This window comes from Dermacentor albipictus, chromosome 5, assembly GCF_038994185.2.
Source record: "Dermacentor albipictus isolate Rhodes 1998 colony chromosome 5, USDA_Dalb.pri_finalv2, whole genome shotgun sequence".
Classification (NCBI taxonomy): Eukaryota; Metazoa; Arthropoda; class Arachnida; order Ixodida; family Ixodidae; genus Dermacentor; species Dermacentor albipictus.
In genome coordinates this window covers 51,256,657-51,284,283 of record NC_091825.1, presented here as the reverse complement: position 1 = coordinate 51,284,283, position 27,627 = coordinate 51,256,657, and the positions used below count along the sequence as shown (strand labels likewise).

Genomic DNA, 27,627 nt, shown 5'->3' with positions numbered 1-27,627 from the left:
CCTCCTCGCAATGTACGGTGCTGCCCCGACAGGTGGCGTGCCACTCACCCACTTCTCCCCTTCGTCTCATTTGAGCGCATTGGGGACGTGAGGGGACCGGTGCGAGGATGCCCCAATACCCTTGCGTTTCATCAGTTTTCTTGCTATCACGCCTTCCAACTTCCAGCAGGCGTCACTCGAACCCTCGTATTTAGGCAACGCGGTTCCTCTTTGCGCTCACAGCGCGATTCCTAGGTGCAGCGTTCGATGCGGGACGCCTCTAACGCGATCGCTGCGCCGTAGCGCGTCTGCTGGGAAAGCATCCCCTGCGATGTGTGCCGCGCTGCTGGCGAGGAGTCATGCATCTGCGTGGTGCTCCCAAGCGAGATAGAGGACAAGCCCATCGAGGCGTCTGCCCCATGATCGCGTCCGCCTTCATGGCGCGTCGCGGCCCGGCTGTCCGTGCTGATCACGACGTTTGGCTCGTGTAGATAGTTTCTCCCTCCGAGACACCGAGTCCTTTGGTTCGTTCCGCTTGCTCAGGAGCACGTTTCGTTGCCGCGCCGAAAGCTGCGTTGCTCGGCGCTCACCGCGTGATTGGTGGGTGCCAAGTCCGATGCGGGGCGCCTTGTAAGTGATCGCTGTGCCGTAGCGCATTGTCTTGCACCCCTGGGCGGGTCGACGGGAACGCTGTCGCGTTCCACTCTTGAAGGCGAAGTTTAAGCGTTCTCCTATTTTTTTATGAAACAGCAATCAACCCTAATTTCCTTTCACATGTCCCAAGCTATTGGAGGGACTGCTTAATTTCCGTATTTTGGGTATGGTATCTTTAAGGTTTAGGTGTCGTTGGCCTTCCACGCCAAGGGTTTCTATTTTGTTGTGTGCATGTCACATACAGACAACTTTATTCGTTTATTTTTTTCGCGGCCTCCATATCGCGTCTCGTGCAGTGGACGAATTCCTACCGTGCGATTTTGCGATTTAATAAGGCACCCACAGCGACATCCCACTGATGGCTTTGTGTACAGAACGTATATGTAAGACTTAATTCTCTCTTGCACAAAGCTAAGGCTTTGACCCGGAGCCAACTACTGAACTAATTTGCATTTGTACTATAATTCATTTTTTGTTAACTTGGGCGTATCAAGCCTTCTCTAAATTCACGCAATATTTTTCTTCCATGATTTCACCGCGAACTTGTCGTCCACCATGATTTCTGTCTTAATCATGTAGCACCGAAGAGAAACTAGTGGGCATTGCCTTACGTTTCAAAAAGTGGTCTGCTGAAAAAAATTCGTGTTTTTAATTTGTCTCGTAATATTGTGATCGGACTCGCGTAATACCTCTCAAGTCGTGTATATATCACATTGTCCCAGTTCCTTATTACTAAAACATTTGTGCTACCTTGTTGCAGCGCTCACGACTCCAGCGAGAAAGAGCCCCGAAAGCCCGGGCACATTGATGAGGTACGTTTTAACGTAGTATGGCAAGACCTGGAAAGGGAAATTTTCGTTGTCATATTGCTTATCCGATCGGAGGTAGCAGCAATAGAAATAGCTTCAAGGCAGTGCATATAATAACATAATAAATAGCAGTGTTTTTCGCCTTTCACCAAGCTAGCATTGTCAACCCGATAATCACACAGATTCTTCCTGCCATCACTGTGTTGTGTATGCGCATTGTCATACGTACAGCAACTTTGCAACATGCAAAAAACGCTTTTGCAGCACGCCTTCGAAAGCTTGAGGTAGCAGACACGTGTACAAAGTCGCATAATCCAGGATATGCAACATTTAAAAGATGAATGATATTCTCTTGTGTTAACAAGCAACGATTCTTACAACTATATACACCTCATCAATGTACGTATTACAAATGTTATTTTTGTTAAATTTTGCAGCGATTTGTCTCAGTAGTCATCTTACTTAGAACAGACACTTTGGTGCTGACGCGAGAAAAAAGGAAGAAATGAGTAGCTGGCTAGCTGCCAGCATCACCTGGTCAACGCCCGAAATGGCTCCCATTAAGCTAGGGTCACAGCCATGAAACCAGAGTGTCATCGCCACTCCGAGAGAAAAAGCGGCAAAATAGAACAGAACGATGAGGACCGCACCAGCACAGGTTGTTCTGTGGAGAGCAGTAAGTAACAAAGATTGGTTACAGAAATAATTGTCAGCGTTAGTCAGCAGCAGAAGCACATAAAATGAAATTCTTATTATAAGGCGTATTTTGAAGAAAGAACTTGCACTAAACGCTTCGATTTGCTGGAACGTTGAAGATTTGTTAAATTGTCAGTATCATTCTAGTCTTCTGAAGTACTACTAAAACATATTTTCTATGTTGTAGAAACGCTACCGCACGTTTCTCGCACATAAAATAAATGATACCAAGCACGAAGCTTAGAAATGCTCAGAAATTTTCATTTGTACTAAATTTGGCCTTGCCGTTCCCTAAGTCATAGACATGAGATCGTCATAACAAATACGAAACTTCACTCACGTTCAGTACCGATGATGTTACGAATAATTGCATTACTCACAGAAGTATATGTAAGAGTGCTTCGGGCGTTTGTTTTGGCTACACTTCCGTGAGGCATCCGCAGCGATCGCAGGAACCTAGCCAGCCAGTGTACCATGATGCCCTGGTTGCATGTGACGACAGCTTCATGTATCCGTAAGCTCGACACGTTCTATGCCAGCCGCAGCCTTTCACAATAAGAATCAACCCGACACTCTCTATTCGGTTGTCCACAGACGTTGGTAATGGCAGTGGCTTTATGAAATTCGGCTATGTCACCACATATCACCTAAGCGGCAGTGCTAGCTAAAGTCTGACGAAAGGGTTAATTCCCCTTATTAGTTGCATTGTCTTGGAAAAGGTGGTTCCAGTCTATATACGGACGCGCAGGGCAACATGATACGTAGAATGAGTGAGCATTACAGGATTCGATGCCAATCTCATAATGGTGGTCGACGCGATGAGCACAATACGGATGGGAGCAATATAATCGTGAAAAGGTAGCTCGTCATGAGGCGTAGAATTATGGTATAATTTGGGAACTAGACTAATATAGGACATTTTACGACATTTAGGCTTCAAAGCTTTGTCTACACAAATGAACACAAGAAGAAAACATTGCTTGCAATCTATCTTTCAAATTTCCAAAACTTCAGTCACGAAGCTTTGTGCGGCGGCAATTGGACATGTCTCGCAAGTAACTGGCCAATCGCGATGCTCTCTTTTTTCAACAGCCTTGGTATAATGAGTAATATATGATAGTTATTATGTATTGTCTTATAGCAAGTCCCCATCGAAATAAAATAAACAGCAATTGGACAATGCTTGTCGCATGAACTGTAAGGGCACACTATAGATTGCGAGAGGCTAAACAGAAATTCCAAACCACAGGGCAATTTGTTTTATAAAATATCATTTCACGTTTTTCAAAGCATAACACGTGAAATATCCAGGCGTACCTTTGAGCTTCTTCCAGTGTTCGAGACGCCAGGATCCTCTGCGCCACCATTTGGTCCAGGCATAGACGATATATTGACATTGCCGTAGAGCCGAGTAAGCAAGACCAGATTGTTTCTTCGCGTATTAAGTCAAAGCTGTAACTGTTAAAAAGAAGAAACATTGTCGACTACATGAATGAGGTATTTTCTTTTTATTTCACTGATTTACTTGTTTCAGAACACGTGACCTTGTTTTGTCGAGCTATAGAAGAGTGAATTCAGCGTGCGAAAGATGCTACTGTTCCCAAATTTATCAAGACGAATGGCCTGAATGAATGGCGATAAATAGACAAAGGAAAACAGATAATGAAGCTAAACGTACAACTTATGTTACTACAAAAATTATGCACAAATAATAATATTATTACGATATTATCGCGAGATACTCACGAGACGAGCCGCTGCGAGAATTGCGAAGTGGGTCTATGCCCTTGGCAACAGCGAGTGTCGGCCTGGCTATCTGGCTACAGTGTAAATAGCCCGTGAATACCCTCTGTCGTCTTTGTCTTTCCACACGTAACATTCTGGTGGAGGTCAGCGATCCCCGTCCTCGCCACGGAACACCGAATTGGTCGGTAAATCAAGCTTGTCACCACGCCTACCGGTGACGAGCCCACCTCTGCAACGGCTTCGGTTGGTCCGACTGCTCCAATCATCACGGTTGCCCCACATAGCGACCCTGATGTGTTCTCTGGCCTGGAGGGACAGGACGTTGACGAATGGATCAAGCTCTATGAACACGCCAGTGCTATTAAAAGGTGGGCACCAACGATTATACTCGCCAATGTCATCTTTTATCTCGGCGGCACCCCATGCGTGTGGCACCAAACGCATGACGACGAGATAACCAGTTGGGACAGCTTCAAAGAAAAGCTACGGGAACTGTTCGGCGATCCCATTGGGCGCAAGATTGCCGCGAGAAAGGCTCTTGCGTCTCGTGTTCAGACACATACAGAGCCATACGTTTCTTATATACTCTACGTCTTGGCTCTATGCCGCAAAGCTGACGACGCTATGTATAAAGCAGATAGAGTGGCGCATGTGCTAAAAGGCAACGCCGATGACGCTTTCAGTTCGCTTGTTTTCGGCAACGCCTCGACTCTCGACGCAATCATAAAAGAATGCCGTCGCCTTGAACAAGCTAAGAGCCGCCGTATCTCACACCAAATAACGCGGCTACCCAACACTGCTGCTACGTCGACATGTGAGGGTCGACCGCGTCAGACTACCACCTGTGACGACATAACCCATATTGTTCGCCGCAAACTCTAGGCCGCCTGTTCGCCAGCTTTCTCAGCGACGCTTTCCGATCCACCAGCAACCATGACTTCGATGATTCAGGCCGTCGTCCGACAGGAATTTGAGAACATGGGTCTGAACTCCATGAGTTCAACTTCTCAACCCAGCGTTCCCTAGTTCTCTAGCGGCCCTCCTCGTCCCCGGCAGTCTTTTTCTGCCACATCTCGCCGCAACATGTCCGAATGGCGTGCCCCTGATGACAGGCCGATCTGTTTCCACTGCTGTCGCATCGCCCACGTCGCTCGTCACTACCGCAACCGATGGCCACCACCTTCTCGGACATACGCCGCCACTTATTACCGCGCCTTTAGACCTTCTGTTCCGTATGCTACCCGTCATGAACGCACTGCCACTGACGCTCCTACTCCGAACATTCGCTACAGCTGCTCGCCATCACCTCGACGCCATCAGTCTCGTTCGCCCCAACCCCGCCGCTTCTCTTTGCCGCCTATCGCCTCCCGGATCCAGCCGCACAAATATAGACACTGCAGCTTCGGGAGGTGAAGCTGCGTTGTCGACCCTGCCCTCAAATCCTCAGTTCACGTTACCTACAAACCAAAACCTTCTAGACGTTAATGTTGACGGCTATCCTGTGGCGGCACTCTTCGATACAGGAGCGCATCTTTCTATTATGAGTGCTGCATTCTGACGACGCCTGAACATGCTCCTCACCCTAGCATCGGCACGCGCCGGCCGCGTTGCGGATGGCGGTACTGTGCCTATCATCGGCATATGTACGGCACGTGTCAGCATCGCCGGCCGCCACACTCCTGTGGTCTTCACCGTGATTGCTCATTGCCCCACGACCTAATTCTCGGCCTCGATTTTCTCTCCGCGCATTCTGCTCTTATTGGCTGCTCTGCCAGTACCCTTCGCCTTGAGTTACCGATTCTCGGAGGACCTTCTGACGCACCCCAGTGCCGCTTATGCCCCTCCGGCTTTCTTCGCCAGCCGCCAAAGTCAATAGCCTATATTGAACTGTTGTCTTCCCCACCACTTCCTGATGGCGAGTACCTCGTCACTCCTCTGCCCGACGTTCCATACAGTTTGATGTTACTGTGCCTCACAGTATACTTACTATTACTGCGAACCGCACTCGCAAGCGTTTCTAACTTCGGATTGGCAAAGAAAATTCTACCGCAAAGTATTTGCCTTGCCAACGTTGATTGTCTCGGCGATAATCACGTGGCAGCGTTATCGACCGATGGTTCTTGCGAGCTCAGCAGGCCCCCCGCGCCAGACTCGGGCGCCGATCCCAACATAAAGAAAATAGTTGGGACGGACCTGTCCTCTTCGCAGACTGAAGATCTTTTCCAAGTATTATCGTCCTACCGAGATATTTTCGACTTCGACAATCGCCCTTTAGGCCAGACGCTCAGGGTCAAACATCGGATTCTTACTGGCGATGCTACACCCATACACCGACGACCATACGGAGTTTCTGCGTCGGAACGCCGAGTAATTCAAAGTGAAGTGAACGAAATGCTAGATAAAAACATCCTTGAGCCTTCTTCGAGTCCCTGGGCGTCACCTGTGGTGTTGGTTAAGAAGAAGGACGGCACCTGGCACTTCTGTGTAGACTACCGTCATCTGAACATTACTAAGAAAGACGTCTACCCGCTCCCACGTATGGACGACGCCCTTGACTGCCTGCACGGTTCCAGCCATTTCTATTCTATTGATCTTCGTTCTGTATACTGGCAGATTGCTGTTGACAATATGGACAGAGAAAAAACCGCGTTTATCACACCTGATGGCCTATACCAATTTAAGTAATGCTGTTTGGATTATGCAACACCCCTGCCACCTTTGAGCGCATGATGGACTCCTTGCTCCAAAGTTTCAAATGGTCCACATGACTCTGCTCCCTCGACGACGTCATCGTCTTCTCACCAATGTTCGACACTCACCTTGAGCGTCTAACAACTATACTTAATGTATTTCGAAAGGCGACGCTGAAGCTTTCCTCGTTCAAATGTCGTTTTGGCCTTCGCCAAATTACTTTTCTGGGCCATATCGTTGACGTTTCCGGAGTACAGCTTGATCCCGACAAAACTCGCGCTGTCCGAGACTTTCCGGTTCCGAAGACAGTCGCAGACGTTCGAAGTTTTGTAGGGCTATGCTCGTACTTTCGTCGTTTTGTTCAAGATTTTGCGGCAATTGCTAGAACCCGCACTAATCTTTTGAAAAAAGGCGTACAATTCTCGTGGGGTACTTCTCATGCCGCCGCCTTCTCTCTTCTCGTCGCTCTTCTCACCTCACCGCCCATTCTCACCCACTTCCCCCCGATGCCCCTACAAAAGTGCGTACAGATGCCAGCGGTCATGGCGTAGGTGTCGTCTTACCCCAGCGTCAGCGTGGCCAAGATCGCGTTATTGCTTATGCGAGCCACCTCCTAGCACCATCGGAGCGCAACTATTTCATTACGGAACGAGATTGCCTTGCTGTTGTCTGGGCGGTTGCGAAGTTCCGTCCTTACCTTTACGGTCACCTTATTTCCGTAGTCACTGACGATCATGCTCTCTGCTGGCTCTCATCGCTAAAAGATCCTACAGGCCGGCTTGATCGATGGACTTTGAGGCTACAAGAATTTTCATATTCCGTGGTGTACAAGTCTGGCCGCCTGCACCAAACCGCGGAAAGCTTGTCGCGTTACTCTGTTGACGACTCTGACTCCCCCAACATTCCCAGTGCTGCTTGTGTATTCTCTGTATTAGAGCTGCTTCATTTCGCCGCAGAGCAACGTGGTGACGCCTACATCAGAGCATTCATCGACCGTTTTGAACGCTCTCCGGCCGATGCTACTCTGCGCCTCTTCATTCTCCGCGATGGTACTCTGTACCGTCGTAACCTTCATCCGTATGGCTCTGAGTTCCTACTTGTAATACCTAAACACTTCCACTCCACTGTTCTAGAAGAGCTTCACGACGCAGCAACGGCAGGCCACCTCAGCATATCTCGGACCTATGACCATGTACGTCACCTTTTTTTCTGGCCGGGCCTTGCCCGTTCCGTACGACGTTACGTCGCCGTTTGTGAAATTTGCCAACGATGCAAGAAGCCTTCCCAGCTCCACGCTGGTTACCTGCAACCGCTCGACATCCCTGCCGAGCCCTTCCATCGTGTCGGCTTGGACCTTCTCGGCCCATTTCCGGCATCTACATCAGGAAACAAGTGGCTATGCCGTAACCCGCACTCTTTCCACCAGCTGCGCAACTGATGTTGCGGACTTCCTCCTACATATCATTTTGATTCATGGTGCTCCGCGTCAATTGCTAACAGGCCATGGCCGTACGTTTTTGGCCAAAGTCGTTGACGACATCTTGTGTGCCTGCTCAATACAACATAAATTTACCACCTCCTACCACCCTCAAACGAACGGCCTCACTGAACGTTTGAACCACACCTTTACAGACATGCTATCCAGATACGTTTCACGTGACCACCGTGACTGAGACCTGACTCTACCTTACATTACCTTTGCATACAACGCTTCCCGTCTCGAAAATGCTGGTTTTTCCCCGTTTTATCTCTTATATGGCCGAGAACCGACGCTACCATGCACTGGACACTGTGCTTCCGCCCACCACATCTTCAACTAGCGATTATGCCCGTGATGCAATCGCCCATGCTGACTATGCTCGCCAACTTGCGCGTGCTCGCCTAAAGTGTCTCAAGACGAACAGAAGCAACGCTACGACGTCCATCACCGTGATGTACATTTTGCACCCGGCACCCTCGTGTTGCTTTGGTCTCCATCGCGTAAAGTTGGCCTTTGTGAAAAACTGCTTTCCTGTTACACAGGCCCGTATCGCGTGCTCCGCCAAGTGACCGATGTCACCTATGAAATCGTTCTAGCCACGCCTATTACGTCCTCCGCTGTGACAACCAGTGACATGTTCCGCATCGCCCGACTCAAGCCCTGCACCTCTCCACGCGCCTTGGATATTTACCAGCACCGTGGCGGCGCTTTCGCCGCTGGGGGGGGGGGGGGGGGGGGGGGGGGGCAGTAGTAATACGATATTATCGCGAGATACTCAAGAGACGAGCCACCGCGAGAACGACAAAGTGGGTCTGTGCCCTTGGCGTGAGCGAGTGTCGGCCTGGCTCTCTGACTGCAGTGTCAATAGCCTGTAAACAGCCTCTGTCGTCTGTGTCTTTCCACTCGTAACAATATGTATGGCCATCGAAAAAGAGAGAATATGTATAGAAACAAGGATGCGGAGGGCGAGCTCGAGGGCGGTTAATTATAGAATGCTTACGTCTAATTTCAGAAAGTGCAACTGTTTTTCATGTGATGCCATGATGAACGTTTACAACTGTCTCATCTTCAATCTCGCTGCAGCGTGTTCGTTCATGCTCTTTTCGTGCAGCGTCATGCCAAAACTTCCAGCGTTGTTAATACCAGGCTACTAAAACTCATATAAATTCATATAAACTGTACCCTTGCATACCCGTCAAGGATATTTCTGTCGCTATAATCAAGCAAAAAGCGCGAACTCACCTGCCGGTCGTGGAGGACGAGCGACTTAATGGTGCCTCGGATGGAGGTTTACTCAAATACTATAGACCTGTGTCACTTACCTCCAATTCCGGAAAGCTAGTAGAACATAACACACACGAGCATATAACAGAATACCTAGAATTCAATAAAATTCTCTCTAACATACAACATGGATTTGGCCGGTGGCTTCAGCACAACACAACTGGCGGAATTTTCACGGGACATTACTAGAAATCTTTATAATGGCCATCACATTGATGCATTATTTGTAGATTTTTCCAAAGCTTTCAACACGGTTATACAAAACAAGCTACTAAGTAAACTAAATGTAATTTTCTATAATTCTCGGCTGACCGACTGGATAGCCAGCTTTCTTAACTCTCGCTCTCAATTCATTTCATTTAAATCCACTTCGTGCTCAACTGTAAATGTAAACTCAGGTGTGCCACAAGCCTTTGTTCAGGGACCCTTGTTATTTTTTTATATTTATAAATAACCTTCCTAACAATCTTAAGTAAAAAGTCCGTCCTTATGCCAACGACTGCGTCCTATACCAGGTAATTTCTTCTCCTATTATGATCACGCCTTACTTCAGGGAGAGAGAGAGAGAGAAGCGAAGAAAGAAAGGTAGGGAGGTTAACCAGACTGAGTCCACTTTGCTACCCTACACGTGGGGAGGGGAATGGGGAGTGAAAGAGAGAGAGAGAGAACTTAGGTCTAGGATGTCTATAGTCGGGCACTCGAGTCTGTTGCCTTCAGGTAGTGAAAAAGCGGTCGAACTGCATTCTGCGCTAATAAATTGTGAGGCCAGGCTCCCAAGATCGTCGCTTCCGTAAATGGCCTGTCATCCAGTCTATTCAAGGCACACTGGTGAGTCTCACGTTGATTATCGAAGCGAGAACAGTGGCACAGAAGGTGACTGATGGTCTCTTCACGCTGGCACTTTGCGCACATTGGTGAATCCGCCATTCCAATGCGATAGCTGTAGAAGCTGGTGAATACTACTCCTACCCACAGCCGACACAGCAGTGTTGCGTCACGTCGTGAAAGATTCGCTGGTAATTTAAGTTTCAGTGATGGGTCGAGGCTGTATAAACGACACTTAGAGTTCTGTGGTGTATGTCAGTAACTTAACGTGATGGTACGAGCGAGACTAAGAAGCTCTCTTGCAGCGTCGACTATCGATAAAGACCTTGCGAAGTTTACGACGTAGCAATTATGAACAGCTGGTGTCACAAATCAACGAAACCCGACATTGCGCTTCTGAACGAGGACATGATATCATATTTCAGTGGCTGCCGGGACATTATGGCATCGTTGGCAATCACCTCGCCGATGACCCTGCCCGACGTGCCCAGGCTGGCTCACCGACACTCCTTATACCTTACTTCAGTGTTTCTTCAACAGATCTTGCACCTGGTGTACGTACTGGTAGATTCGCATTAACTTTCAAAAAACTGTAGTAGTGTCATTTACAAACAGCCATTTTCCTTCACAGCATGTGTACGCTTTCAATAACACAATAGTTCCCCGGGCACAGGTGTACAAATACCTTGGTGTTATCTTCCCGCACAACATTCAGTGGCCCCAGCATATTGACCAGATAACATCTGTAGCACTAAGAAAATTAGGTTGCTTGAGACGAACGTTATCTAAATCACCAAAAAACACTAAATTACAAATGTTTCAAACACTCATTCGTCCTGTATTAGAGCACGCTTCAAGGTTCTGGAGCCCAAATTATTAACAAAGTAGAATCGGTAGCCAAACAGCCAAAGGAAGGCTGTTCGTTTCATTTGTCATGGCTACGATCGTGATTTTGCGCCCTCATCCGCAATGAATTTCTTGAAGTTATCTCTTCTATGCACAAAGCGACATATAGATTCCATGAAGCTATTACATTCAATTATTCACTCATGTTGTCGACTATCCGCTGATGATCACATCTCGTATGTCAGTGATCTTCCAACTAGACGTTGTCACACCCTCAACTTAAAGCCTTTCTTTGCACGCACTAACATGTTCAAACACAGTTATTTCCCGAGAGTTGTCCGCAGTTAGAACGAGTTACCCGGTTCTGTTCGTGAATTGGGACTGTCTCATTTTGCAGAAGCACTAGTGTGATAAGATGGCTATACCTTTTTTATCTATTGTGTTCAACTGCCTTTTTTCTGTTTTTTTGCGTTTGTTGTACTCCACTCCTGCAATAGCCCTGAATAGTGCTGCATTATATGAAAATTAATAAATAACTAAACAAATAAATAACGCGTTTCTCAGTGCGTATCCTGGGACTACCGGTTAACAACAAGGGTGTCGACGTAGCAATGATTACTAAACTCCGTACATCATGGGAACAAGGAAGGCGAATTCTGACTAGTATTACCAATAAGACGAAAGGGATGATGGAGAGCGACACTCTTCGGTTGGTCCAAGCCTTTATACTCAACCTAATCGTCGTGTGCATGACTCCGTACCTTCGGATGAGGTGCGATTTAAGTCATTTCGAGGTTATGCTTAGAACAGCATATAAGAAGGCGCGAGGACTATCGATAAAAACATCTGCCGAGTGCTTGTTGCAGATGGGGGGGGGGGGGGAGGGGTGCACAATACAACAGATGAGATAACTGAGGCCTACCTGTTAAGTGAATATGCCAGATTTGCAGGAACGAAAACTAGACGCAAGGTGATGGAGGACTTGAATGTGAGCTGTCTTTATATATGGCAACAAAATAAGACGTTCTGAAAGAGTGGAGGAACAAGTTTGCGACACTGCCGCTTCCTAAAGCCTGCACCCAGGACATCATCAAGCAAGGACAGCAAAAGCCAAGAAGAAGGACCGGATCTATGCTGAATTAGAGGGAGCCTTCTTCGGAGATGCTGCGGGTCCGGTAGGAGTCCACAGATTATCAGTGGTGCATGAAGGGCAGATGGTCAACGGGCTTTATGTTCGGCGCGGAGAAATTGCAGAATCAGAAGAGGTGGTGATGGCCATGGCAGCTTCGCATCCTAATACCGAATACATAATTACGGAGTCGCAAACTGCATATATAGATTACACGCGGGGCCGAATCGCACCGCTAGCTTGCAGGATCCTGAAGCAATCTAGGACCTTTACTTCGCGCAAAGAGCTGATTTGGATACCGCGTCATGAGGGTGTACAGGGAAATGAGCGTGCACTCGCTGCCACCCAATCTTTTCTCCTCCGGAGTCTCTCCTCCTCCGTTCCTGAAGACACAGACTTCCCGATGTCATTAGTAACTTATGCAGATGTATCACAGCACTTGCGCTTATCGCGACGAAACTACGCGGGTATAGCCAATGGATTAAATAAAGCAGAAGAATGTCATTTACGGAGATTACAAACCACGTCATTCAATAACCTAGTCAAGCGACGTCATATCTAGCGACAATCCTTTTCAGCCCAATGTAAATTCTGCGCGGAGAAAGCACATCTGTACCTTATGGCTGCCAGGCTAATAGTGACTTAGACCCTATACAACAGCCAACGTGGGAAGGATAGGAGGCAGCTCTGTCAAGCTCAACCCTCTAGGTTGAGCTTGACAACAAGCCCTCGTTGAAAGAGCCAGGGAGGCGGCCTTAGCCAGCGGAATTCCGGAATAAGAATCCAACCCCCCTTCTCCTAACTCCTCTGCCCTTTTCCTGTCAATAAAAGAATTTCATCAACATCATCATCAAGCAGCCTACGAAAGGCGAAGAGGCCACGTCGGCCGGCAGACACAGCTGAAAAATAAAGCAAGTAAGACGCGTTGGCTTGGGTCGGACGTCAACGTTTGGGAAGCCCACCTCTGTCGGAGAGACCCAGTCACGTGCCAACGCACTAAGGGACGTCTAATCGACACGTCTTCCGCTCCCGTCAACCAGCTGGCCAATCAGTCTGCAAGGGCTCGCCTGCACTATCCGCTCGTACAGCTCGTCGAGCGACGCAACACCAGCCAAACTATGAGTGCGCTGTCGCAGTCGATCTGAACGCTGCGTAGGGACGCTTGGTCTCGCTTGCCTCCATGCCCTGTGACCTTGTAGTTGCAATTTGTATGTTCGAATATATGTTTGTGGGCGGCTATTGTTGTCGTCCCTTCCTGAGTGCCGTCGGACGCGTTTCTGACTCCCATAATTAAGCCTGCTCCGCGAAGCACTTCGTAACGAGGGCGTCTGCGACTGAATTTTCTCTCTCAGTTATCAACAAGGTCGGAGCAGTGCAATCAGGGATTGTAGCCGAGGGCTTACAATGGGGCGCTCTGCTCCTGCGACTGCTGCGTATGGCGTGGTCACGCAAGCCTTGTCTTGAACACGATCTACGATGTGGGCAGTATATGCGTCAAGGCACATCAAGGACCGATAGCGTCGTGTTCGCTATAGCACCCATACGCTTGCGCGTCACCCACGTTCACGAAGTCAAACGTCCCTGTCACTTTTTGCGAGTTCTTGACGCTTGCCCTGATATGGCAAACCTCACATTTTCAGCGGAGGCTTCTCTATATCTACATTATCATGAACTAAGCTTGTTAGGAGGCCTAAAATTTCGTTGCAGTTCGTTTGGGTTGACGTGCTACTTTGCACCGGCGGGAAATCAAATGCATGCTTAACAAGTGCCGCTATGGCTGCGAACCGTGGCACGGGCTAAAGGCGCATTTATTTTCCGACGTTTTCGGCGCTCTTGCAAGTGTTCTTTACTGCCAGTCACACTACGCTGCTTGCGCTGCGCCAGCCTAAATACCATCTCCTCCATTGACCCTTCTCGCGAAGCAGTTTGTTCTGCAGAAACGAGATGGCGCACGTGGCCTCAGCGATAGCGCACGAATACGAGACCATTACCACTTCTACCTCGCTTCTGTGCGAGCAGCTATCGGAAATGCAACTGAGTTTTCGCTAACGCAGCCTGCTACAATTATGCTCGATTGAATCATGTGGATTGAAGATGTGTGCCGTAGTTGGCTACAGGAATTGTGACTGGCATATTAAGGAATGAAATGCATCCGTGTGGCCAAGTTCGCAGACCCCTTCTGTAACTTCCCGTACATGCTACCAGCACTTTCCTCGAGGATACAGAAATTTGGTCATCCGCCAGCGTTGCATCGCTAACCTTCTAACAAAGGGCTTGATCCCTGGAACGTCGGCAAGAGTGAGTATACTGTTCACTAAACAATCACAAAGGGAGTAGCGTTGCTTCCTGTCATAGTAAGATTCGCGCACAGTATCTACACACACGTCTACACAGGCACAAAAACTTGGGCCCAATCTATCGCCACCGTGTCAACAAGTATAAGTCAATGGACTCACACTTGAATATCTGCGCACTGTATACGCACAATAAATGACGGGCTGCACCTACAGCGTGCGAATGGTCGAAGCTGAAAATTTTGTGACGGTCCACAAGAGTAAGCGAGTTACTATCCATAATACATCTTTGCTACAAGGTATTATGCAATGGACAGAATAGCTACCTTTCAAGCCTTGTACACAGCAAGAGCAAATCTATCGGAACTGACCACACCCGCGAGCGGTTAGGCAGAAAATAATCAGGTAGTAACCGCACCGAGGAACATTACTGAGTGAGAAGCGTGACGAGCCACTGCTTCAAAATATTTGCCAAATAAAGAGCGAAGAGCAATACACACTAATCCTGATTCAATTCATGAGCGGAAGTTTGGATATAGCTTGGAATACACATGTATGGCCCCGCTTTTAGAACAAGCGCCGCATAATGCACTGCTCGCGCCGTTAAGCAGCCTCGAAAGCTATGTTCTCTTCTCTGATGCTGTAGCCTAAGCTTCGTCTAGTCCAGCTAGTCAGTGCCTACGATGCCTCCTGAAGCAGATGTTTGCTAAGCAGCACTGGCGTCATACATATCCATTGTAAACATGAAAGCAAAGAAGGCACTTGAGACATGCAATGAACGCCTCACTCCGTGATCAAACGTGGCAGCGCCCAGGTTATCGCCCGAAAGAGCATCAATACTTTGACGTGCGCGCCGTCGGCTGCTCTCTTCGGAGCACACGAAGAACGACACCTAATCCGCGCGCCGCTTTGAACGGCTATCTGCGAAGGTCAGTGAAGTGGTGCAGACACCGTTTTATTGCGACAGTCCTGGCACATTGCGGCAATCGACTTGTCGACAATCCTGGCACACTTCCGCCGTCGCCTTGAGGTTCTGTATAAAGTCCAAGCACGATAACACCGCCACCACGCGCCTTTTGTGTGTACAAGTAAAAATACGCAAAGGGAGCTGACATGGAAGAAGGACAATTTAAGAAGACACCCTTAATAATGTCACTCTTTATGAAGCTAAGTGGCACTGGTAGTCGGTGGTTACTCCGCCATCGTATCGGGCTAGATTTCCCTGCCATCATTATATTTCTCGCGTTAATCGCGCAACCAGAGGCGCAACCACGACGGGCTGCGCGTAAGTTTGCGCGGTTGCAGCCCGGCGTTGTTGTGCGTCGTAGCAATCTGACCAGCGGTCCATGCAATCGCGATGTATTGCATCGCGATACGCCCTGTGGTAAGTCCATCTGAAGTTTATGAGGACAAACACTGGTCTTAACTTCAAACGAGTTGTTTTGCTTTATTGAACACCTTTCGGGTGGCCACTCACAGCGCTGTAACGAGCCACAGCGCACTGACAAACAGCCGGGCAGAGGAGAACGTCGTTACGCGTTTAAATACACGGACTGCGGCCTGAGGCAGATTGTTCCCACTGTAAGTGAAGCTTCACGGAAACAAATTTCTGCGATGACGAACAGTAAGCGTGCATGCGTGCGGTTAGCTCGTTGACAGGGCCAACGTGGTACATGCCATAAGCTGTTTGACGCGCACGCAGGCGTACGTTCGTCTGTCATGCCTTGTTCACTCCTGCACCGCAACCGCCAATCTTCACTTCCCTGCGCCCCTCGAGCACACATATAAGATACTCCAGTAAAGGTGGTTCGTTCATTTATTACTCACAGCAGGCGCTTCTTTTCCATCCTTCCACACGGCTGCTTTACGTGCCACAAATGCATCTTCCGCCGTCAAAAGCACGCACTGCACAGCTGTCACTGACGTGCAAGGTGCTTATCGCACATAATCTGAAGCACAGTGGTTTCAGCCTGTGATGACACGTTAGCATGAATGCACCGAAGCCGGGAAATTTATTGCCGCGTCATTCTTCGTCCGTGGCGTAGTACGTGATGTACGGCGTTGCATGCGCTCTCGTATCACACTTTATAATTCCCGTCCCACCTGGCTACAACAGCTGGGAGTGCACGGTGGAACAAAACACAGCGGAACAAAACACTGATACCAACGCTACGCTGCACAACCTACGCCTTTGGCAAAGTTGAAACCCGCGGAGCGACATGTGCGAGCGCAAAGCGCGGAGGAAGGGAAAAAAACTAGACGGGAGTGTCAGGTGATTTCGCTATCCTCGGCGAGCCAAGCTCCCCTGAAGCCGAGTCGACCACAGCCACCCGAAGTGAGCGGACGTGCCGTCGGCGCTCTCCGGACCCCGAAATCTGCCCGAAGAGAGCGTACGTGCCGTCGGCGCGCACTCCGAACCTATCCGACGTGTACCTTGCCCGTCGCCCCCTGCCCGGGCCTCCCGAGGCGCGAGCTTTGCTCGTCGCCCCCCGCCCGGGCCTCCCGAGGTGCCGGACTCCGGCTCCCCAGCTCCGGAGAGACGCTCAGCCGTCGAGCTAAGCCTCACTCAGACTCGCCTGCGACGCCAGCCGTTAACATGGAAGTAACGGTTGAAGGACACACCGTAACCGCACAAGAGCTCCAGTCAGACTATTGGACACCAGTTATATATAAAGCCTATGCCTCCCGACCGGCTAATTCGCCGAAACCACCTCAACGCTCAGACAACGCTACCTCCGAGGCAGCAAACCCGAACGCCAGGAACGCGGCACCCGACGCAGCAGCCGCAACTAGCAGCGGCAAGACGCCGGCCCGCCTACCACCTGCAACCAAGGAGGCTCGCCTCACAGTGCAACGCAGCAAGCAACTGCCGCCACTCCCACCCAACGCTATTAGAGTGGTCGTTCGCCCGCGAGGTGAAGTGCGACTCCTTGACATCCCAACACCTCGACTCTGTAAGGCAGTGCAGACCCAGCTCCAAATCACTCTACCGGACGACTTCTGCCTTCGCATCCACCCCACCAACAATACTTTCACCATGGCAACAACACATTTCCCAACTGCCGAGACTCTGAAGACGCTGACCTCCCTCACCATTGGAGACCGAACCTACCCGTGCGCAGCTTACGTGGCACCCCCACCGGGGGCTACCAGAGGAGTCATTGCAAACGCCTATGACGACGAGACCCCAATGCAACTCTACCAAGACCTGGTCAGAAGAAATCCAGAGCACACCATATTAGCAGCCCGACGCATGGGAAAGACGCACTCCATCCTAATCACCTTCGACGCAAGCGCAGTCCCGAACTCCATCAAATACATGGGAGCCATCCACCGCTGCACCCAATACCGCGGCAGTCCGGAAGCCTGCACAAATTGCAGACAACCGGGTCACCGCCATGACGTATGCCCAAGCCCCAAGACCAATCTCTGCCCCCGCTGTGGGATACAACATCCGCAACAAGAACCTCCTTGCACGCCTAATTGCATTCTGTGCGAGGGCCCTCACCTTACCGGCACGGGATCCTGCAAGGGACGAAACCTTCACCAGACACGGAAACAGCCGAGCCACCCGCAAACGCGGCATCAAGAACTGATCACATCCGGGGACAATTTTCCCCAGTTGTCGCCCAATCAACACAAGCAAGCCTGGACAGCGCCGTTGAAGCAAGCCTGGGACACTCCCCTCTCTTCCCACAAGCACATGCCATCCATGACGGCGACTCCCAATCTGCAACACGCCCTTGCAAAATCCCAGGAGGAGGCAGCGGCGGCCAAAGCAGAAGCTACAGCAGCCCGGAAAGAAGCCGCCGCCCTTCATCAACATATCGCCAAACTGGAAACCCAGATAAGTGCTCTTGCCTCTGGATCTCCCATTCCACCTGCTCCCGCTCCTGCCGCATACCAGCCTCCCACCCCCAACCCACCCACCGCCCATACCTTACCCAGTCACTCCAACCCTACTTCCTCTTCTGATTTGCTAGCAATGGAAGCTGACACCGAACCCTCCGCAAATTCAACTGCATGCACAGCACCCACTCCCCCCACCGCTACCTCACGAGACGACATTCCAACCCTGCTTGAGTCCTTCGCTGCTCGCTTTGAGGCAAAATTGCAGGCCGCTATTACTCACATCAACCAGGAATGTGCAACGCTCAAAAACGCGGTAATCCACTTAACGCAAGATAATACTTCTTTTAACCAACGATTAGACGTGCTAACCCAAGGCTTCTCTGACCGATGTAGCGATCTTGAGTCCCAGCTCAATTCTTACTCAACCGCCCTCCCCAAGCGGGACCCCACCCCAAATAGACGCAAGAAGGCTAAAGCAACGGAGGGAAACGACAACCCTATGCCTGTCATAGCTCACGACTCCCACCCCCCCGTTATTCCTTCCCCTGCTATCGATTCTCATGATGGCAGCTCCAAACCGTAATCTTACACTCTGGCAGTGGAACTGCCGGGGCTTTCACCAGAAGCGTCATGTGGTCCACCAACTGCTGTCCTGCGCAACGGGGCCCGACATCCTTGCCCTGCAGGAACCCTCCAACCCACTTACCCTCCCTGGCTATACTCCTATTTTGCCCACATCTCCCCTACCCTCCCGGGTAGCATTTCTAGTTAGTCGCTCAATCACCACCATCTCCCATACCCTACCGATTCAAGACATTGATCACCTTCTAATTGAGCTTGTGCCGCAACACGCTCGAGCGAACAGTCTCTTCATCCTAAATGTATATAGCCACCCAAAGTGCCTACAAAGCAACTTCGAACGCCTCTTTACACTTGCGAAGCGCATAGCAAACAAGTGCCCCTTACTCGTTGCAGGAGACTTTAATGCCCCGCATACGGCTTGGGGTTACCCACATGACACACCGAAAGGCCGTCGTGTGTGGTTAGCAGCGCAACAAGCCGGTCTCTCTCTACTCACCGACCCTACCTCTCCTACACGCACGGGAACCAGCGTCTGTAGAGACACTACGCCAGACCTTACGTTCGCACATCGCCTCCCTCACGCCACATGGTGCAACACACAAGAGAATTTGGGTAGTGACCATTGCATCATCGAAATTCTCTTAAACATTCAACTACCCCGCAGACCTCCCAGAGGCTCCACTTTCACGAAGTGGGACTCTTTCCGATCATGTAGAGCAGCCCGCACCTCCGCCCCCATTAAGGACATCACCGAATGGTCCAAACAACTACAAAGTGATGTCCGACTCGTAACTCGTCCCCTATGGGAGGACTACCCCAGCGACACAGTTGACTCCCACCTTCTACATTTATGGGAAGCTAAAGCAAGCCTAGAACGACGCTGGCAAAGGCAGCGTTGGAACCGGACACTTAGACGCCGCCTCGCCCGTCTCAATAAAGAGATAGAGACACACGCAGCGACTCTTTCACGACAAAACTGGGAATCACTATGCAACAAGCTAGATGGCAATATGAGTTTACCTCAGACCTGGAACCTCTTTAGACACTTAATAGACTCCACACAGTCTAAGACTACACAAAGACACAACCTCACCAAACTCATACATACTTCCGATACACCTCCATTGGAACTCCTTCAAGAACTTCGAAATCTGTACTTCCCCACACACCCTCCTTTAACACACCCCGACTATGCAGGCCCCCCTAACGACTTCATCGACCAACCCATTACAGAAGCAGAAGTTCAGGCTGAACTACAGAGACTTAACACGTGCTCAACCCCCGGTCCGGACGGGGTACATAACAAGGCACTCCGGAATCTCGACGCCGAATCCATTACGGCCCTTACCGAATACTTTAACGGGTGCTGGCAAAAGGGCACCCTCCCATCGCAATGGAAAGAGGCCAAAGTCGTCTTCATACCTAAACCCGGGAAACCTCTGCTCACCTCTAACCTCAGACCCATCTCTTTGACATCTTCGGTGGGCAAATTGATGGAACACGTACTCCAGACCAGGCTCTGCCGTTACCTAGAAAGCAATGATCTGATGCCCACCTGCATGTTTGGATTTCGTCCTGGACTTTCCACACAGGACGTCTTCCTACAGCTAAAACATCACATTCTAGACTCTCAAACCAACGACACCAAAGCTATTCTAGGTGTAGATCTTACTAAGGCATTTGACAACGTTACACACTCAGCTATCCTACAAAACCTTACAACCTTCGGAGTCGGAGCCAGGATGTACAACTACATCCGAGACTTCCTCAGCCACCGCACAGCCACGCTTACTTTCGGTGACCACAGCCTCCCAGGTATCACAATCGGGGCACGAGGTACGCCCCAGGGAGCCGTCCTTTCCCCTATATTATTCAATATAGCACTCCTTCACCTACCTCAACAACTAGCTAAAATCCCCGACATCCATTTTAGCCTCTACGCCGACGACATCACTGTCTGGACAAACCGAGGCAGTAACGCCGAAATAGAACAACACCTACAATTGGCACTAACCACCATCGACACGTATGTACGAGAGCGTGGCCTGACCTGCTCCCCCTCAAAATCGGAGCTCTTTCTATACCGCCACAAGCAACACGATTCAGTCGTTCCTCCCATCACCCTTACGCTAGGTACTCACCCCATCCCACTAGTATCAAAAATCCGAGTGCTAGGGCTAGTTATCCACTCTCATGGCGCGCACGGAGAAGTCATAAAAACTCTCCAAACACACGCTCAACAGACCACCCGACTGATTCGCCGCATAGCGAACCGCCGGGCTGGCTTACGCGAGGAAAACACGCTTCGCCTCACCCAGGCTTACATAATAAGCCGCACCGCATATGCTCTTCCTTACCTACCCCTTCGACAGAAGGAGAGAGATCGAGTAAACGCGCTCCTACGGAGTTGCACGAAAGCAGCTCTACGCCTTCCTCCCAGCACATCCAATGACCGACTCCTCAAACCCGGTGTCCACAACACCTTTGAGGAACTCAGAGAAGCCACCTTTACGGCACAAATATCCCGTCTGTCTAACTCAGAGCCTGGCCGCACTCTGTTATCCCAATTAAACCTAACCCCTATTACACACCCTACCGAGAGCGTCCCCCTTTCTCCTATCCTCCGCTCTAACCTCAACATACTCCCTGTCCCCAAGAACATGAACCCTGAGCGAGACGGGAACCGCCGAAGGGCAAGGGCTCGGGCCCTCCACAAAGAGTATGGCGAGGACCATGAGGTGGTCTACGTGGACGCAGCGGAATATACGTCAGGCTCCCGTATGGCCCTGGCGGTAGCCGACAATCGAGCAAAGCTTCTAACCTCCATTTCAATCATCACCAATTCCACCACAGAGGCAGAAGAGGGAGCCATCGCGCTTGCTCTCATCTCTTCATCTGCCACCAAAATTATCACTGACTCCAAATCCGCCATTCTCAACTATGCCAATGGCTACATATCCCGCACCGCTGCGCGCTTACTACGCTCCTGGCAGCCCCGGCGCCGCATAACGCTAATCTGGACGCCAGCACATGCTGGCCTCCCCGGCAACGAGGAGGCTCACTCCTTCACCCGAGGTCTCACATTCCGGGCAGTGGGAGCCGAGCCCCCTCTACGGGCCGGGGAGTGCCTGCTCTCCTTCCGTGATATTCTCTCGTACTACCGGGACAAACGAAGGGAATACACACCCCCAGCCCCATCCCTCACCATAGAGCAGGCCGCACACTGGCGTCGACTACAAACTCGGACTGCTCCATACCCCATACTACTACATGCCAGATACCCAGACCAATTCCCCTCAACATGCAAACTTTGCGACAAACCAGGAGACTTCCTGCACACCCTCCTCACGTGCCCCACCTTCCCTCATCCCCCATCACCTGCCGTGGCGGTGTCTTACTGGGAGACTCTTCTGACCTGCACTTCCGCTCAAGACCAGTGCCGGATCATCTCCAGTGCAATAAGAAGGATTGCGCTTCAAGGACTCTCCTTTGCTTTGTAAGGGTGCCCCCTCATAGTAAGGGAGCACTCAAGTGCCATGTAGGGGGCTTCGCCCCCACCATTCACATCATTGGCAATAAATGTTTCTACCACCACCACCCCTGAAGCCGCCCCTCCCAGGAGACGTTCATTTCAGAGATCGCCAGCCGTCTGTGCGCAAGCGCGAATAAGAGCGGGTGCGAGAGAGAAAATCTGGGGGCTTTTGTTCCTCCAATATATGACTCTACCTAGGCACTACGGAGAGGGCATCTTAGCGCGTGTAGTAGGCGTTCGTCCTTAGGCGTGCCGGCATTGCGGAGTGCGGTGAAGTTTGTTTCTGGTACCCGAGTCGCAGGGAGGTCACTTACGTCAATATTGTTGTTTGACAGGCTCTCCAGCGGCTCCCGCACAGAATTCCTCCGCCACACCAAGCTCAGTTCGGCCAAAATGGAGTGTCAAAGCTGCGAATAGGCGTCATTCTTGCGGGGTAGAACGAAGACCACGAACTGTCCTCAAGCCATGAGAAAGTGGCTTGCTAGGTTCCACTGATTCACAAAATGTCTTCCATCGCTCACTCTCTAGTTCGTCTATGGGACGCTGATTTTTCTTCTGAATGCATCGTGCGTCTTTGAGATCATAAATTGGTTTAGTGCGTCTGTGTCGTCGCTCTGCACGCCGTCGAATCGCGCGAAGTCTCTCAAGTTCAATGTCGAAATCCGTTCGGTTTGACGACGGCGATAATAAACACTTAGCAGCTTTCATTGCTTCTGCAATGGTGTCGTCGACGGGACCGGCGCAATCTCCCCGACACGCTTCTTCCATAAGCGACGTTAACATTGTCCAGTCAATGCTCTTCAAGACACCACGACAGAAAGACCGAGTGAGTCTATTATTCCTTAGGCAGGTGGGAATGTGATCACTCCCGTGAGCCTCGATGTCGCGAAACCATTTAACATGTGACGTGAAGCTCCGCGATACTAAGGTCAAGTCGAGGCAGCTGCTATACCCAGGACCCCGCAGGTAGGTCGGGCTACCATCGCTGGTGAGGCAGAGGTCACTATCAGAGGCAAGCGACACAACATTGCTCCCCTTTGAGTTGATCTTGGTGGTTCCCCAAAACAAGTGATGCGCATTGAAGCAACCAGTGATGACCCAGCTGCCATCAGTTTCCTTGAATATATATTTCAGTCTTTCACAGTCAAACTGCCTTGATGGGGAGATGTAACAACCAATGAGAGTGAAAGACACTTTGTTCTTTCTGATGCAGAGGCATACGTATTGGTTGTAGCCATGAGCCTGAACAGTATGCGAAACATAGGTCAAGTCCGTGCGGATGTAAATGAGAACGTTGCTTGGTTCCTCACATGTGGAAAAAGCAAAAGCTTCGTAACAGGATAATGTGTAAGTTGTTGATACGTTCGGATCGCAAATAACAAGTATAGCAAACCGATTCTTAAGACAAATTGGCGCGAATCCGAGATGCGGGACTTGAAGCCTCTGGCATTCCATTGAAAAATAGTCGCACTTCTAACTACAGTGAGAAAAGAAAGGTTTGTGCGAGCCATGCCGCTTATGTTAGGCTTGCAAGTACTGCATTTAGTGCGTCCAGTATTTGCAATGCGCTTTGAGCTGTCGGTGTCTGCAGCTTCTTCAGTAGCATGTGAGCCGTATTCATCAGCGATCGCAACATCACAACCACTTGCCGATCCTGTTCGGCCTATTCACCCGCAGGAGATGCTCAGGGTACACTACGTCCGTCGGCGTGCAGGGATTCTGCTGGTGGTTGCCGTTTTGGCAACGCAGGCCAGGCTTGGCTGTCTATATTCTTCTCAGTGCCCTTGCGCTTGTCCTTTGTAGACCCTTCTAGTGTGCGTGGCATGTGTGGCAGTGGAGGAGGTGACAGTGGACGTGGGACACGCGTCACCGACGCAGCTTTCCTTCAAGAACGTCGGCGACGGGACCGTCGCTTCCTGATTTTAGCGGCGGCTTCTCGACGAGAATTATCTTTTGCCATTTCTTTTAAGATAGCGATTTCTTTCTTAAACTTTGGGCATTCTTTTGATGAAGCCTCATGAGATCCGGGGCAGTGTGGACATTTCATGATAGCGGCTGCTCATTTATCCGTAGCGTGTGGCTCAGCGCAGCGGGGGCACACTGTTTTATTCTCACAGCTGCTGCTCACGGGTCCTAGCTTCATGCAGTTGTGCCACTACAGAGGCTTCGGAATGGATGGCGAAAGTGGCCTACCTTAACGTGCGACGGCAAGCAGTTGCCCTTGAACACAATCTTGACGCAACGTCTCTGGTCCAGACGGGTTTCGGCACTCAGGGCCTTAAGGGCTTTGCTCAAGTTTTTAAGGACATGTGAATTGTGCGACCGCCTTTGACTATTGTTGCGCGTAACATTGCGTTACTGTGTGCATTTTTCTTGCTTTTTTTCTCTGTTCTTTCTCCTTTTATTCCCTTTACCCCTTTCCCCAGTACAGGGCAGCGAGCCTGTATTTACACTGGCTAACCTCCTTGTCATTCCTTCCCTTTTGTCTCTCTCTCTCTCTTGACGCAACGTGAATTGCCCAGGCACAAGACATCAAAAATGACGTCACGGTCACTTGCTGCTTTAACCAGAATCGGCAAGTCATTGCTGAGGGTCACCAAGTCTACGTTGTATATGACACCGGTGATGATGATAAAGCCCAGCGGGATGTCATAGCGTACCGGCATGCCATCGTGATCTGTTACCTTGCGTCGGGCGCTAAGAGCACCCGCATGCAGTACGCCAACCACCAGCACATTTTTGCGGGTGTTCACTATAAAGTCCGTGATTTATTTGGGCACCACGGTCTCCAGCTGAATCGAGACAGATTGTATATTAAGCCGTTTTATGTTACCGTTGGGTATCACAGGCATAAACAATATTGTGTTAGTGGGAGGGTGGGGGGGAGGGGGGCCTCCGCGTGGGCCCACGGTTTGTGCACTGGAGGACGAAGAGGTCCTAGTGTTCCTTCTCTTCGCTTTACGGTTCCGCGCAAGTTCGAAGTCGTCGTCATCAGAAGGGTCGTCGCTGCTGAGTGAGTAGACATGGGTGCCTTCGCTGTCGATGTCAGTGTGTAGCCCGATCCGTTTCCCGGGGGCGGCCGTCGCGGACGCCACCGGTTCCAGCAGACGCCCTGGACGATCCAATTCCATAGCCACTGAACTAGGCACGCCGACTGTTAGATACACTGGAGATTTCAGAGAAATTGCCAGAGGTAGAAAAACAGCACTCCGCCAAGAGGCGCTTCGTCGTCCGCATAACTTTCAAAGCGTCACTTGCGCTTACCACCTCAGTTAGGGCTCTCACTTCGAAACCCGTCCAGAGTATGCCCGGGTAAGGTCTAGTGTTTCGTCAAATCAGCTGTTGTGTACCGTAAATTCCGGTGTGTATTTTCTTGTCAGTTTTGGTTCCGCTGTCTCGCACCTATATAGGACGAGGTGAGACGTTTCCTGGGATAGTTATTTGTCGCGTGTTTGCTTAGTAAAAGGTTTTGATGTGCGTCCTTCTTTCTAAAATAAATAAATATCATCAACCTGCACTCTAAACGCCGAAGTTGCCGCCTTTCCTTGAGATTTATGTGCACTATTTTGTAAGATTGAATTCTTTGACGTCGTCACGCTTTGAGACGTGCCTATTGAGTTCTTGCCGGTACATTTGAGAGGCAGGAGGCATTGAGCAGAACGACAGCGCCGACTGGGATGGTGTGCCGTAACAGTGGCCCAACACAGCCGTAAATATTGTCGGGGTGCCTGGCTCGCCAGTACGTCGCTGGACCGTTGGGCACAAGATGGGATGAATTTTTCACGCGGGAAAGCAGGCGCTGCGACCCCGGACGCTCGCCAGATCGCCTGCACATGTTTGCAGGGCCGAAAGAGATCATTTTTTTCCCAGAAGACGACCCAAACGCGAGGAATCGCCGTCGAAAGGGTGGCTTGATTGCTTTCGTACGTTTGCAGGGCGAAAGGTTTCCGCGAAACCCGGAGATTGCCCCAAAACGCGAACTGTCGTCCTTGAGGTGTTCCTCGCGGGTTGATGGGCACAATGCCGGTTAAGTGGCCGACGCCTTCATTCATTGCATCCTTGGTGCCTGTCTGCTGCTTGTTTAACCGGAGAGTCGCCTGATGATTCGGTGCTTTACCTGAATGACACAATAGGAACTAGATTGCTTCATAGACTCGAATTCCTTCAGTCAACCTCGGCGAGCGTTTGCTACACCTACTATGTGCGTATATTCCAAAACGCCCTCAGCAGACACAACAAAAGCGAACCTACTCAATCTACCGCTTGCCTATCACGTGAGGGCATACTTCCCATCATCTCATTCCTCTGCATTTATGACTAGGTTTCAAGGTTATCACGTGACGCTCCATCCTAGTTTTCTCCTTCCCCCCATGGCGCAAATAACGATAACAAAGCCTCCATTGTGACCCGAGAACGTGGCTGCTACAGCAAAAGGAAGAAAAGAAAGGGAAAAATAGGAAATACCACGTGATTTCCTCCCCCCTTTTCTCTTAGCGCACCGAGTAAGTGGGGGCACTCCTCCGTATTTTGCTTCCCCCATAGCAGCCGACAATCCCGGCTCAATATGGCGCGCGCAAGGGAGGTAAGCGGAAAGCAAACACGCTGTCTTCCGTCTCACGAAAGGGCCGGGGGGATGGCAGGGAGGGAGGGAGAGCGGGGGGGGGGGGGTATTTGTGCTCCGGCAGCAAATACGCATTTTGCGACTGGGCTCAATGGGAACTGACGATCGCTGCTGAATCTCGCGCTTGAAAGGGAGGAAAGCGGGGAGGCAGCAATGGAGGGAAGTGGGGTGGTATCAACTACGTCAGCAACCACGCACGTTGCGCGGCCGCAAGCGCTACGCGTGCCGTAATTTGGAACCGATCTGCACAGGGCTTATCTCTTTGTGTGTGCTGTGTTCTTGCCGCTCAGTTTGCGTTGAAGCGATAGACAGCACTAAGGTCACTTCATTCGCTTACGATTCCACGCTTGCTCACCCCAGCGTTTTAACAGCGAGTATTCGCGGTCATCGAGTGTGATGCGTTCATGTTTGCCTGTGCGCGCTCATACCATGCTTGTTAATTCAGTTATTAAGCGTATCTTTAGAAGTTTACATGACCGATAAAACTCATATCCTTACTTCGTATAGCTATCTGCTAATTTGCTACCGCAATTGATGCTTCGCCTTTCCGGCGAAACTGCGACATTTTCTTTCTTCGCGCAATGCATTGTGGGTCACCGCAGTTGGC

The 27,627-nt window shown here is 50.4% G+C and overlaps 1 protein-coding gene across 12 annotated transcripts in view; it reads right to left on the bottom strand.

Annotated features, from left to right (window-relative positions):
* Positions 1-27,627, bottom strand: part of LOC135899163 (sodium-coupled monocarboxylate transporter 2-like) — an 83,227-nt gene that overhangs the window by 29,224 nt on the left and 26,376 nt on the right. For 4 of the 12 annotated variants that reach the window (XM_065428420.2, XM_070539575.1, XM_070539576.1 and 1 more), the window contains 3 exons: positions 3,456-3,596; positions 1,977-2,106; positions 1,384-1,472 (listed from right to left, as the gene is read on the bottom strand). The exons of 7 other annotated variants lie outside the window; for them this stretch is intronic. In XM_065428420.2, coding sequence (XP_065284492.1) covers positions 1,384-1,472; positions 1,977-2,106; positions 3,456-3,596 — 360 coding nt within the window. Of the gene's footprint in view, positions 1-1,383; positions 1,473-1,976; positions 2,107-3,455; positions 3,597-16,260; positions 16,320-27,627 lie in introns of those variants that run through there. One more of the 12 variants, XM_065428423.1, reaches the window with a different exon arrangement.